This window comes from Parus major, chromosome 5 (genome assembly GCF_001522545.3).
Source record: "Parus major isolate Abel chromosome 5, Parus_major1.1, whole genome shotgun sequence".
In the NCBI taxonomy this organism is placed as follows: Eukaryota; Metazoa; Chordata; class Aves; order Passeriformes; family Paridae; genus Parus; species Parus major.
Genome location: NC_031774.1, coordinates 1,059,416 through 1,074,064, shown reverse-complemented (window position 1 = coordinate 1,074,064; position 14,649 = coordinate 1,059,416). Strand labels below are relative to the sequence as shown.

Below are 14,649 nucleotides of genomic sequence, written 5' to 3'. Positions count from 1 at the left end.
AGGCGCCGTGCCCGTGCCCGGGCAGTCCCAGGGTCCTGCCCGTGAAGTGCGGCCAGGGCAGGCGGAGCGGGGAGGGCGCTCCGGCCAGGGAGGTCCGGGCAGGGCGGAGCGGGCAGGGCGGTCGGAGCTCGGGTCCCGCCCGCTCGGCGGAGGGAAGCGGAAGCGGCGCGGCCTGGCGCGGTGGCGGAAGCCGCTCCGCCTTTCCGGAGCGCGGCGTGCTCGGAGCCATGAGCGTCCCGGCCTTCATCGACATCACCGAGGAGGATCAGGTTAGTGTCCCCGGGCAGCGATCGGCCCCGGGCAGGGGGGGCCGGACCGGGCCGTGTCGGGGGGCGGCAGCCGGGGCCGGTCCTGCCCCGCCGTGGGCGCTGCGGCCGCTCCGCGAACTCGTCTGGGCTCTTCCCTACAGAGAGCGAGCAGACGATTAGAGAAACTTGAACATAAGGGCTGAAAGATAACCCTGTGTTCGCTGTTCCCTCTTCAGTGTTCCCCCTCTCCGGCACTTCGTTTTCATCGCTCCTCAGCCCTGCTTTTAATTTAGGAGGAGAAAATGAGTTCACACATGGGGATTACTTGGGTTTTGTGGAATTCTCGGTACTGCGGGCACGGGAAGTGGGAATTCTGGCTTTGAGCTGCTGCTTTGTTGTGCCTTTGGATTTGGGACTGCTTGTTCCCAGTGTCGTTGAAGTATTTATGTGCACATACATGGGTATGTATACACAGTGTGTATACAATGTGTGTGTATACGTATTGGAAATTTGCAACAAATGCACACATGGGCCTTCAGCCCAGTTTTCATTTGCCATAATGCCTAGTACAGCCCCATCATCCTCAGTACAGCAATTTGTCCCAGGGCGTTTAGCTTTTTCTTCTGGTTCCAGAATGATTTGACACTAAACAAGATGTAAATGTCACAGCGGCCTCCTGGTCAGAAGTGCCAAAAGTTATATGGCTTCAGATTGCTTCTGAAGGGTTATGGTTCTGCTGGTGGAGCCCTGAATTTTAGTGAACAGGTGTGTTGCTGAGGGAAAGGTATTTTCTTGGCGTAGGTTTATGTCCTAACAGTGTAAGGCAGCTCATGACATTGTAAGGCTGGGTTGGAAGGGGCTTTAGGCAGCCTGGTTTAGTGGAACATTCCCTGCCCGTGGCAGAGGAGTGGAACAAGATGGAAAAATCTTTAAGATTCCTTCCAAGCCATTCTGCAAATAGATTAGAAACTGTTGTTGTAAAATCGTGAAGACCAAAGTTCTGCCCTCTCTAAAGTGGCTTTGTTTATACATTTTTTCTTTTCTGGTGAAGCAACCAAATGGTTTTAATGTTTGAAGTTTGCAGAGGGAATAAAAATTCTTAAGAAAGTGTCTCTGCCACAAAAACTTGCTAGGCCTGCAGTGCAGTACCCAATTGTAAGGGACACAGCAGCAGGTACAGCATCTGCCAGAACACAAATTCACAAGAAGTTTAATTACTTTGACTTTGTTATTCACAAAACAATTGTTTTGTTTTGTATGTGTTGTCTTTCTCTTTTTTAAGGCTGCAGAACTGCGAGCTTACCTGAAATCCAAAGGAGCAGAAATCTCTGAAGAAAACGCTGAAGGTGGACTTCATGTGGACTTGGCACAGATTATTGAAGTGTGTGATGTGTGCCTGAAAGAGGATGACAAAGGTTTGCATCTCTAAGTCTTGTTGGTTTGGCTAAATTTATTGCCATCACTTTTTTTTCAAACAGTAAGAGTTGGCAGAATTTAGAAGTGTGTAACATTAAAACACAAGCTGTGCATCTTCTTAAGACTGGAAGAGCTTATTTCCATCATTGCCATGGAATATTTGCATGCACTCTGCCCCTCCTTTCTCCAGACATCCAGCGTGCTTTGAAGAAGTCAGAAGCTGAGCTAGACTCTGCTTGTAATGAGGGCGTAGAGACTTGTATGTAAAATAGAGTTTTTGATGCTCAGGTGTCATTTTGGGGAAGAGATTATATTTTCCATATGTAATGAATTTTATTCTTTGCCTTTGCTTGACTGATAATTGGGCAGACTGAAAAGAAAACACAAAACTGCTGTGGTTCTGTTTGGAAAGGATGGAACAACACACTTAAAACAGGAGCTGGGGAGGGTTTGTAATATGCTCCATTGTTCTTGAGGACATTTTCCCTGTGGTCTGGGTATCCCTCGTGCTCCTGGTGAAATGTTTTACTGTGCTTGAGCACTAGGTGTTACTGTTCTCACTGTAGAACTGTGGGCAGTTTCCTGGATGTGCAGGAGGAAGCCACTGTGTAGAACCTCGAGTTCCTCTGATTTCTTCTGTGTGTAAACAGAGAATTCAGAACAAATGTGATATCAAATACCATGTTCTGTGTTGTCCTTCGAGTGGTAATTCTTGTCTTACATGAAGGTGTGTTGGTGTAAGCCCACATGAGCCAAATCTCTGGTACATTCTGCTGAATATCCACCTTGGTATCTTGGCATTTTCATTCTTTTACAATTCTTGCTCATGCAAAGTGGTAATTCATATCAAAAGTATGAATTATTACTATTATCAAAAGTATATCCAGCACAAGGTAGCTACTGATTGCTACTTGCAGTTTCAAAGAGCTGTATGTTTTGGTTTCTGCAGATGTGGAGAGCGTGATGAACAGCGTTGTCTCTCTGCTTCTTATCCTGGAACCTGACAAACAAGAAGCACTGATTGAAAACCTGTGTGAGAAGTTAGTAAAATTTCGGGAAGGAGAGCGCCCATCTCTTAGACTGCAGCTGTGAGTATTGTACAGGGCAAAGTGAGACAGTGGTGGACTTGGCAATGTAATTGTACCTCTGAAGAGGAAGGATTATCTTGCATGTCTTTAAATCAAAGTGTGGGGTGTTGCAGGAAGCACTTTTTAAATTTTCTTTTCTCTGTAATAAAATTGAAGCACCAATATTTTTTTTCCCTTGGGTATTACAAAATAAAATTAATATGCATAGTTTTCAGCTTTGCTGAAGATGACTACAACATTGGAAGCTGTTACAATTAACAGATGCAGGGTGCTGCCAGATGCTTTGTGCTAGCATGTGTCTTAAAAGAACATTTACATGCACTCCAGTAACATTTTTTGAAACCTCTGTAACTCCACTGTTGGTTGTTTGTGGTTTAGCCTGAGCAATCTCTTCCATGGCATGGACAAGAACACTCCTGTGAGATACACAGTGTACTGCAGCCTTCTGAAAGTGGCCTCGTCCTGTGGTGCCATCCAGTACATTCCAACTGAACTAGATCAGGTAATTAAGTGACCCTTCAAGTTGTGGCCTTTGCATGATCAGTGTTGCACCTAAGCATTACTCAGAGCTGATAGAGACCATCTCCTAGAAATTCCCATGAAGCTGATTAGAGAGATGCAACACCTCTCCCGTAAGAGAAAGCTGAGAGCGTTGGGATTGTTCAGCCTGAATAAAAGAAGCCTCCAGGATGCCCTTATTGCAGTACTTTAAAGGGGGCTCATTGAAGAGGGAGAGTGAATTTTGACATGGGCAAATAGTGATAGAGCAAGGGGCAATGGAAGCATGAGAATCAGAAGGCTTAAAAGAGAAGTTTCTGCAAGACATTTTTAATCCTTTTCTGTTTGGGAGAAAGTGAGAAGTATTTGTAGTGCTATTTTAATCTTTTCCTGAATGCTTCTTTTTCACTTGTATTCTACCTAGGTCCGAAAATGGATTTCTGACTGGAATCTGGCCACAGAGAAAAAGCACACTCTCCTGAGACTGCTCTATGATGTCCTAGTAGACTGCAAGAAAAGGTATAAAAGACAAGTTATATATACTAGGTAACTCTGTATTTTGATGTACTCTAGGTGATCTGTAGGGAAAGTATTTCTCACAGGACTTCTAAAATTAATATGTAGCCATAATTCAATCCAAGTGTAGTTCTGGTGTTTTTTAAAATATTTTAAGCACTCTCGTATTAAACCAGTGTTGCCAATAAATATTAATATCAAATTAGCTGCAAACCACTGACTCCCAAAATAACACTATTTCTTTCTATAAATAATCATCTTAGTGCATTGTAGCATTATGCCAAGTTTATTATTTAATTGTACTTTTGACATTTTGGTGCATGGTAGTGCTATCTCTTACTTAACGGTGTGGGAAGGCTTATCAATCATGGCTAACAGAATCAGTCCTTTTATGTAAACATTACCTTCAGGACAGAGCTTTCCACTAGTCATGGAAATTAATGTCCACAGACTACCTGCTTGGCCATTTTGAATTATTATCCTGGATCATAAGAAGCATCTTTGATCTAACAAACTTGGCAAAGCACTGTCTTCTGGCATGTAGAAAAATGCAGAGTGTATGGTGCCTGTGAATTAATGCAGGTCTGAACTGAGAGCTGTCATCAGTTTATCTTACAGAAATGATACAGTGGATTGACTGCCCTGGCCAGGGCTGCAGAGATGGGCTGCTGTCCAGTGGTTCAGGGTGTGCAGTTCCACATCAGCTCAAACTTATTTAACCTGTACTTCAGTTTGGAATGGGGATGTGGGGGGTGTGTGTTGCTTCCCTGCCCTTCCACTCTGTTCTCTGAGTTACTTTTTCAAGGTTTTTTTTATTTTCATCATGAGGCGGCATCAGGCCCCCTCCAATTCTGACTCACAGTGGTACCAGAACTGCTCTTGCATTTTCAGCATTTGCATAACCTGGCACTGCTGCAAAAGGAAGGTCTGTCCTGTACCCTCTGTTCCTGTCCCTCCAGCTGCCAGTCTGTGTGTTTGAGCTGGTGCAGGCATTTGTGTGACTGCACAGGGGTTTGGACTGCGGACATGACCTCGCTGGGGGTTTAGAAAGGCAAGTGTGAAGCTGTCACAGGTGGAGAAGAGTTCCTTCTGTCAGGAGAGCTGGCTTATTCTGCCCTGCTGGAATTGTAACCTGGAAATGCTGCATCAGCACAGCAGGATCGTTTTTAACTGACCTCAATTTAGGAGTGATTAATCCTCATGGAATAGTTCCTCTGTGAGCTACATTACTGGGAATTCCTGTTTGTAACACTCAAATGCTTTTGCATCGATGGTTCTGTATGGCAGATTTCAGATGGTCAAAACAAATTCTGAAATATTAGTCACAGATACTTTCCATGGCTTAGTGCTTATTCTCTTTCAGAAATATTACACTGGTAGCATTCCTGCTTTTCCTGACTTCCCATCCTGTTGATTTATTGTGAGCTTTTAACTAGTTTCATTCCCAAACTTCATAGCCAGCTATTTTTAGCTAGTCTTGCTATCAAATCAGTGCATTAAACTTCTAGTTTTTGTTTCCACTGCTACCACTAACCTTGCTAAATGGTTTTTGCTTGTTAACCGTAGGTGATTTTTTTAAGATAAAACCTTCCTCAAACCCTGTAGGAGATGACTCCTGCACTCAGTGTCCTCACCATGGGTTGCAGCAAGCTGTGCACTGAGCAGGGCAGTGTTTCAGAGCGCTTGCACTTCTCTCCAGAAAAGAAAACAAGAAGTGACCCTGGCACCTTTGACCTGGTTCACTCTCCTGGATCAATGGGCAGTGTTTGCAATAGTATGGGAAACTCACAGCAGCATTCCAGCTGTAGCACTCAGGAATGTTGCTCTATCTAGCAGCATGGGAAGATAAGTGGGAACTGAAAAGTACGTGATAAAAATCATACCTCAATTACCATTGTTGATTTATAATCAAGGGAAAATAACTAGATTGTTAAAGACAATTGAATTCTTTCATTTGCTTGATTTATGTTTTAACTTTGCTCAGTGTGAAGAGATGGTTTTCTGTAGCCTGTAGACTTTCTCCCAGTGGATCAGCTGGTAGTCAGTAGATTGGTAGTTCCTAAAAAGTAGATGTACAAAGGTTGTGTGGTGTCCCTTTTGCTGTGGTGACAAGTGAAAGTTTGTTTTCTCAAACCTTTTCCAAACACCTTGATGCAGTTTAAAGCTGGTCTCTGCTGGCAGCATTCAGCAGCTTTGGCCCTGCCCAAGTCAAATTCAAACAGGTCTGGCAAGTCTGGCTATTAGTACTTCTACCAAAAAGCTCAGCATGCCAGGGACCTGCAGAATAATTATTTAATTTAATTTTAGTTCAGTTGCATATCATGTAAAGTAGAGGGACTCAATTCCAGCCTCTCACTAAGTCTCTAAATGCTCTGCTGTGTTTTTTTCCTTCCTTTTATCTACCATCACTCTTAAGCTCTCCCTGGCATTTTGTCACATCTAGACTGGCAGGTGGAGCCAAGAGCACTTGTTCAGGCTGTTTTGCTAGAAAAAATGTTCACATTTGTACCTTAGGTGAGACATATTTAACAACAAGCTCTGGTAAAATACTGATCTGTATTGGTGCTTGAAACAGCCTAATTTACAGTAGTAATCTGCCACTGAATAGAATATGAGACTGAAGGCCTGCCATATCTTTGCTGAGGTTCACAAGAATTTAACACACAAAGTTTGGGAGTAATTGTCATGTAGCATTCTGTTGTTTCCTAGAAATACAAGTGAAAAATTCCACTCCTTCCCCACTTAAAAATGAAAAAAAAAAAAAAGGCAGGGAATTGGAAAGGAATGTTTGAAATTAGTTAAGTGACAGTTTTCAATTTTTGCTGCTAAGGGAAAGGTTAGGAGAGGAAAAGTGCCAGAAAACTCTAACGCAGCTCTGAAGTACACAAGAAACTGCTGAAAAGCTTTTATTAAATGAGGAGTTGTGTATTCTTAGGGTGAAGAGCGCATGAGCTGAGCTTTTTGATTTCAGTCCTTTGATTAAATATCTGTATATTGCCATTCCTGTATTAAACTGGTGCTTTGTCTTCTAGAACATCTAGTTCTGGTAAGATATTACCAGTGCTAAAATCATAGTCACAGACTGATTTACATGCAAATGCTTCTTTCATATGTAAAGCTGCCTAAATTAATTTTTTTTTTGCTGATACAAAACTGTCAGTTCATCTATGTCAATGTTGGTTACCAGGGCAAAACATAAGCTGACGTCTTTAATTTTAAAACAAATGTTTGATTAAAGCTTACATTCCTGAACATGGTTCTGGAATGCTGGGATCTATAGAAAATGTCCCTGCCTGGGGACAAATGTACTTACAGATTCTGTATGCTATTTGCTGTTGCCCATGATGTCTTAATATTTGTGCTGCACATCTCTCAGATCTGGTAAATTCTCTGAGAACAAACTTCACCCTATAGAGTGGCTGTCAAACAGTGGTGTGGTGAGATTTCAAATAAATACCCATATAAAGACAGTGTTACTGTACTACAAAAGCAAAACAAAACCAAAAAGTGTTATTGTAAAACAAAAACCGTGCTGCTGTATGGGTTAAACCTCTGTCACAGCACAGAACCTACTGGGCATGTTGTGTTGGTTTGATCTTCCTTGTGTAGTTTATGCCAATGGCCTAAGTCATTAATGCAAATTGAGACTTTATTCTTGCAGTGTTTTGTTTTAAGGAAGATTGTGTTTGCTTTTAGACCACATGGGATAGCTTGTTGTAAATTTTGCAACAGCCATCAGCGGTTGCTGGCCTTGTTGGTGGTAAAACTGTTAAGTGAAAATAAATCAAAATGTGTTAAAATGGCACAGTGAGGATCTCAGAGCTGGTTTGCAGTAGTTCTGATGTTGTTTACAGGATAATCTGGGTAGACAAGGTTGTGGGTTTGCTCAGCTTTCTGAGAAGGAGCTGCTTGTCTAAAAGCTGTCTGTCAGAACAGTGCTGGAAGCTGTTTCACGGCAGCCTCAGTCTCATTGCTGGCTGCGTAATTTCATCGTTAAAATGAGCAGCTCTCACTCAGAACACTTGAGGAGAGAATCTGTGAAAGAAGAGAGCAGCTTTTATACAGTCATTTTCCTGTCAGGAAAATAAATATTCTTTAAGAGATGCCATTTTACATTTGAAATAAACTCTGCAGCGCTACTTATTGCGCCATGATTAAATCCAGATGTGCATAAGAGGAGCATTCTAGTGAACCATATAAAGCTGTTCCTAGCTCAGAAAGCTTTTTCCATAGCCAGCAGGTAATTTATCAGTTTAAGAGAATGAAATGAAGGGTGAAGATAAACATTTCGTAGAACAAGAACTGAAAGAATACATCCAGTTAATTTATTCTCTCCACTGGAATTAAAATGGATCATCTACATCTTTTTCAAGTGTAATTTAATTTGGCCTGTAACATCATAATGGAATTATTTAAATATTTGAGTGTCTTGTTTGAACTATATTTTTAGCAATCCTGAGGTAACTTTATTTTTTTTTCTATAGTGACACTGCAGCAAAAGTAATGGTGGAGCTATTGGGGAGTTACACAGAGGACAATGCTTCCCAGGCTAGAGTTGATGCTCACAGGTAATACTGATTTCCCAGTTTCCTTAAAAGTAACTTTTCCTCAGTTGCCAACACCCTTTGATCCCCTTACTATTAAGAGTATTGAATGTCCTGGCAGGCCAGGGGCCCTGCCAAGGTCTCTTCTGTAGCATTGCTCAGTCAAGAATTTGTCTCTGCAGTCTGCTGTAGGTCTGGTTGTAGGCACAGCCAGGTTTATTGCAGTGTGCAAGTGCACAGGAGTGTTCCTGCTCACTGCTGAGAGATCAGCCTTGGGTAGGGACTTCTTTACATCATCTCTGCACTCAAAATCTGTCCTGGAGTCCTTTATTTCAGATTGTTTTACTTTTTGTCTGTTTTATTATCAGCATTCTTTTCAAATAGCACTTTCTCTTGAAAAACCATTGTTGCTGTCTTCTCTCTGAGCAAGTACAAAGGATGTGAACTGCACAGAAATAAGCTTACCTGTTGAACAAGCTGGGACTAAATTGATTCATAACAGTGCATTTTCCCCACTGGCCAAAATGAGTAAATACCTGTGTTTTGATGTTCTAACTACCATGATTTTTCTTAGGAATTAGTTCTTTAAGTTCTGCCAGATGTGCACTACCAGTAGTTCTCAAGGGAGCTGTTTATACTTAACCATGGAGGAAAATCAGCATGACTCCTTTGGAAAATTAGTGTTTGTGCATAAGTGGGAAGTTCACTGGCTACCCTAGAGCAACCTGCAGCATGTTCCCTCTGAGAGAACTCGTGTGTCCAGGGCTGTGTCCCTGCAGAGCTCGGGTTCTGCTGGTGTCCTCGTGTGGCAGAGCCAGCCAAGGCTTCTCGTGTGCTGCTGAGAAAAGCTTTCATCTGGAGTTCTTTCCAGCCTGGAGCTGCAACTGATAAATCCTGGGCTGTTTGGTGTTGGGGATTTCTCTGTTTTGTGTCACATATTCAAGTATAATTAAATCTTCCAGAACAACTTAATTCTATGAAATTTTAGGAGTAAAAGTACGTCTAGGAATAAAGGCTGTGCTGGAAATAAATGCATAGATGGAAACTGTAGGGTGATCTATGGTTTGACCACCTGACACATTTCATTTGGGATAGTGGACAAAGTACTTAATGCTTCCTGTTCCTTGGTTTTTCCACCTGTAAAATGAATTTTAAAATTGGAATGTGACATATGTTACTTCTAATAATAATTGAAAACCCTTATGTGTTTCCTAGAAAGCAAGGAACAACAAATTGAGCTGCTCTTGGTCATAAAGATGTGTATTGCTTTGAAAATAATAATTTTCCTTGTCTCATCAGGTGTATTGTACGAGCATTGAAGGATCCAAATACCTTTCTCTTTGATCATCTTCTTGCCTTAAAACCAGTGAAATTCTTGGAAGGGGAACTTATTCATGATGTAAGTAACTTTGTTTTTAGTGAGATGGTTTGATAGCAGTAGACTGCTCTGTTTCAATGTTTCTTTTGAAATCCATTAGAATAGTTATCTGTGTCAGTAATCCTGAGCTGCAATGTGCTATTTCTTTTACAGCCTTTAAAATGAAAATTGCATGTGAAACAATTTCCCTTTCAAAGTTTCAGAAACTCAGTTACAAGTCCTGCCCTCACCATAAGTTCTGTAGCAAATCTAAAGTCTGGGGGAAGGAAGTAAGCTCAGCACAGTCTGCCCACCACTATTGACAGAAGACAGAATTTCAGCTCTTAACAGCTTATTTTTCTGTTCAGTATTCATAGTTTCTATCTACATCTGTCCAGCCTGCAAAGAGGGAAACCAAGATAATATTTAAACTGTTTTCATGTTTGCTTTCCATCTTCTAGCTTTTGACAATTTTTGTAAGTGCTAAACTAGCATCCTACGTCAAGTTTTATCAGAACAACAAAGACTTCATTGACTCCCTGGGTGAGTTTTCAGATCATTACATTTCTGACTATTTACATGGCTTAAGGTATGGAAGCCTCAGAGTAATTCAGTTTGAATCCATGTATTGAAGCAAGTTAATTTCATAACAGGTTAGAGTTTGTAGATGATAACCTCTGGTAAATAGTGAGGGCTATCTAACTGTGGTTTGTTCTTTGAAAACAAGCTGCTTTATGGCTTTGGAAGAAAGCTGTGGTTTTACCCAGTGTTTTTTCCTCTTAGAACTCCCCTCCTGCAAGGTTTAACACATTCATACTCTAGGCTAAGCCAGAAATCACAACTGCATTGAGGAAACCACAAACTTGTATAAATCTCCTATATTTTTTTAATGATAAATAACTTTATAACAGTAAATACTTCTGAGCAGCAAGATAAAGCATGCAAATTGTGTGAGTCTGCATGTGCTGATGCATTAGACCCAGCAAGCCACAGTCTGTCCCAGTTAATTTGTTTCATCACATGAAGCAATGTGATGGAATGTTAATGTCAGCACCCTCTTTATTTACACACTGTGGAAAAAAGGAGTAGTAATTAACACTTTGACACTCCCCCGTTGATGTGTAATTGACTGTTTCAAAGGAGCACTGGTTCATAAGCTATTGCATGCATTAAAATTACGTTTTTTATATTCCAGCTTTTTAGGACAGGGGTCAGTGACAATGCAGAAATTGCTCAATGATGCAGATTTTTTTATTACTGCATTAAGGTTTTGACATATTAGTAATGAATAAATGTTTCCATAAAAATACGATTTTTTTTTTTTTATAACTTTGATTTTCAAATGACACTTAAACACTGCCTTGGATGCATTTGAGGAAAGCCATAGTTTTGCTAAAACAAGAGTTTAGTGCAACTTTTTTTTTTTAATTTTATTTTGTTTACTGGAGTGTGACACAATTCTTAGAATAATTGCCCTCAGAGCTTTAAAACTGTGGTATTTTGGGTATTGAGATGATGGAAATACCAGTGGGATATTTTGGTGGATAAAATTAGCAGCAATTTTTTGGTAGCTTGTAAATGATTGTATAGGATAAGTGTATCTTTAGTCACTTGCATCTGAACATCAGTTATACAGACATCTTATGGTTTTCTTTCTCAGGGGAAAGTGGTCTGGGGCTTATCTTTTAGGTACTTGTTCACAGAAGTATTTGCTGAAATTGCTGTTACACCAACATTTGAATAAATTTATGGCAGAGCAGTAATTGTTTTATACTCAGTTGTTGTGGTTTCTTTTGCCTTGCTTACCAGTGTCTGTGCTTCCCTCCATGAATTAATTCAGTGTGTGAACTTTCAATATATCTAAGATTCATACAATCTTAGTAAAATCCTTAAATACCTGTGTAGCTGTTTTGGAAAGGCAGTCTGAACTTCCACTTACACTGATTTCTTTGTGCTGTGCTCAGAAACTCTCTGTGTCTTTGAGCAGTGGACAAGCAGAGATTTGGAGACAGCAAGGATGGAAATGCTGGGAACTGAGTGGCTCAGCCATGGCTTTGAAAAGCAAGGGCAGTTTGTTACACAACAACAATGCAGTTATTAGATGAACCAATCAAAAACTATCCGTTCCCAAAAGCAATGAGGCTTTTAACCATACTTTAGATAATTTTTTTTAATAACTTGCCAAAATACCTTTGTTTTAAAGGCTGTTTAGAATAGAATTCCAATGGCAGCAGAAAGTTGTAAGCTTTCCTGGACCACGACCAGTTAGAATTGGCCCAGGAAAGCTGTGGCAGCATCAGTTTGTTACAATTTGTTGTTTTATTAATGCTGACAACTTAGGCCAGCAGTAGCATTATCTGTGTCAACTGCATCGCCCTAACATGGCCACAGTTAATCTGGTATTATCAGCAGTCTTCTTCCAAAGTTCATCAGCATCTCATTTGCATTTGTTAATTAGGGTTAATGTGTGCTAATTGATTTCTTGATGCTTGTAGAGTTCCATTAAACCCAGTTAGGTTTAGTTGCTGGTGCTCCTCGTTGGTGTGAATTATGGTGATCGTGTTTTTGTTGAATGGGTGCCAAATAGGGAACCTGCATCATAATTACAGCTAATTAACACAACATGATGTCCTGCACTAATGTGCTTCCCTGCTAGTGTATGGGTGTTGTAAATTCCAAACTCACGTATTTACTGAAGCTATGGGAATGTTTATAATGTCATTTTAGAACACAAAGATTGACACTCATTTTTAAGGAACTTCCAGTGGATTTTGGTTGGTATCTCATGGACCTTGGGATTAAGACAATTGATGGTTTCAATCATCTTGGTTGACCTAGATGTTTTTCCAGGAAAATGGTCTCTGATTTAGACATGCAAGGCCTTGCCTCAGTTCCTTGTGTTGGCATTTATGCAGTCATGTATAAATGGTTGCTTTTCTCAGCCACACTGGCTGCTCACATGGGCCTCTTGATGCTTTTTTTTTGCTGTGGACAAACAAATTCAGTAGCAAAATGCTTTCTTCTGGCACCACAATGTTCTGGCACCATCACTGTGAGAGGTTTCTTTTCCAGAAGCTACAGGAGAATGAGTGGTGAGGCTTTAAGAAGATCTTTGGCCATAACCAGCTATTTTGTTGCATTGCTGTTCTTCCAGGTGATGCAACTGAAAAATTCACTTGCACTCTCACCACCTCAAATTCTGTTTAGGTTTTACACAACTTTTGTAGATAATACATTCTTGCTAAAAAACAACTGAGTCTTGATGAATTCACAATGAAACTTGCTGTTTTAGCAAAAGACAAGGCAGATGCAGGATTTGATATTTTACCTCAAAAAGACTCTTGATAAGGAAAAGTAGAATAGATTTCAATGTGAAATAAATTTTGAACAATTGGAAGCATATGTAGCAAAAATAACACGAAAAGCAATTTGTATGAATTGTAATTAAATCATTAATTAAACTATCAACACTTTTCCTCAGGCTTGTTGCACGAACACAATATGGCCAAGATGAGGCTCCTTACTTTCATGGGAATGGCTGTAGAGAATAAAGAAATCTCATTTGACACAATGCAGCAGGAACTCCAGATCGGGGCTGATGATGTAGAAGCGTTTGTCATTGACGGTAGGAACTGTGGTTCTGCACACAGTGCTCATCAACAAGACCTTTATAATCTTCTAAGCTAATGTTGAATATTAAGAACAATATTAATTTTAATTCCTGTGCTTTATACAGGCTGCACAACTTCATTTTTAAAGACAGGCCCAACTGTTGTGTTTTAACCAGTGTTTCTCTTCTCAGTGACAGGGACTGTATCTCATGTAATTCTTTACAGAGCTAATAAATTGTTTGCAGGTTTAATTTGTCATCTGGTTTTGTTTGCTGTCACTAAAACAGGATCTGTTTGTAGGGGAGAGAAGTTCATAAAATCTGTACAGGATATTGCTTTAATAGATTGGCACCAAACAATAGGATTTGTGCATGACCTTCATCTTGTTACATCATTTTGCTTTTCTGCCTGCTAGGCCATTAAAACCAACAGCAAAACAGATTAAGTGAACTGCTGTGTTCTTATGTTTGTATTGATCTCATTTTGAACCTTTTTTTGTGCAGTTTAATGCCTTTGCACTATCAGGAAAATGTTGCTCAAAACAGCATTGGTTTTTTTGCAGCTGTAAAGACAAAGATGGTGTACTGCAAAATAGATCAGACACAGAGGAAAGTCGTTGTCAGGTAAGACAATTCTGCATGGCATTTTGCAGAACTTGGTGTCTTCTAATTATTTCACTTACCTTTGTAGAATATTCTAAATAGAAGCAAGGTATTGTTCCTATCAGTTGCTGGTAGTTAAATAGTTGCTATTTATCATAATTTTATTAAAGCTCACACTGAATGTGATTAGCTTATTTAATGAAAGAGTCCTACTTTCCAGGACATTTCATTTAATGACCTACTAGTGACAAGAATACTAATGACTCTTGTTGCTTTAAATATTTGGGAAGGCTACAGAATTCACTTCACTGGTGAAGTGCAGCCCTTTCTGGAGAGAAAATAAGAATTTTCCTATTTGCTCATGAGAGTAAAGTAATGCTATAGAAGAATGATTGATGTGTGTGACATCTCCAGTAATCTTCTGCCTGTTTTGTTTTACTCCTCCAGTCACAGCACACATCGGACTTTTGGAAAGCAGCAGTGGCAGCAATTGTATGACACTCTAAACACCTGGAAACAAAATTTGAATCAAGTGAAGAACAGTCTCCTCAGTCTCTCAGACACCTAAGAACTTTTTTTTTTTTTTGACCTAGTAATATTGCTATAGATAAATTTTATTCAAAACTTTGACAATTTGTGAACGTTTCCAAAAAAAAAAAAAAATGTATGCAATTGATTTAAAGAAGCTAAATATTCCAAATTGCCCAACACCAAAAAAAAAAAAAAAAGAGGCAATAAAACTAACACAGGAAAATGTCTTCTGTTTATT

The 14,649-nt window shown here is 40.1% G+C and overlaps 1 protein-coding gene across 1 annotated transcript; it reads left to right on the top strand.

Annotated features, from left to right (window-relative positions):
* Window positions 1-137: 137 nt before the first annotated feature.
* On the top strand, window positions 138-14,620 carry EIF3M (eukaryotic translation initiation factor 3 subunit M). Its single transcript, XM_015630108.2, has 11 exons — window positions 138-269; window positions 1,531-1,663; window positions 2,614-2,752; window positions 3,131-3,254; window positions 3,675-3,769; window positions 8,251-8,334; window positions 9,610-9,709; window positions 10,129-10,210; window positions 13,149-13,292; window positions 13,841-13,901; window positions 14,328-14,620. Exons 1-11 carry the CDS (start codon window positions 228-230, stop codon window positions 14,446-14,448), a joined length of 1,125 nt encoding a protein of 374 aa, XP_015485594.1. The 5' UTR covers window positions 138-227; the 3' UTR covers window positions 14,449-14,620.
* The last annotated feature ends 29 nt before the right edge of the window (window positions 14,621-14,649 follow it).

Bases quoted from the DNA above. Each gene is read 5' to 3' on its own strand.
- EIF3M (XM_015630108.2), top strand. From the start codon at position 228: ATGAGCGTCCCGGCCTTCATCGACATCACCGAGGAGGATCAG. The intron at 1,664-2,613 runs GTTTGCATCTCT...TGGTTTCTGCAG, and splicing joins CCTGAAAGAGGATGACAAAG to ATGTGGAGAGCGTGATGAAC. The intron at 13,902-14,327 runs GTAAGACAATTC...TTACTCCTCCAG, and splicing joins CAGAGGAAAGTCGTTGTCAG to TCACAGCACACATCGGACTT.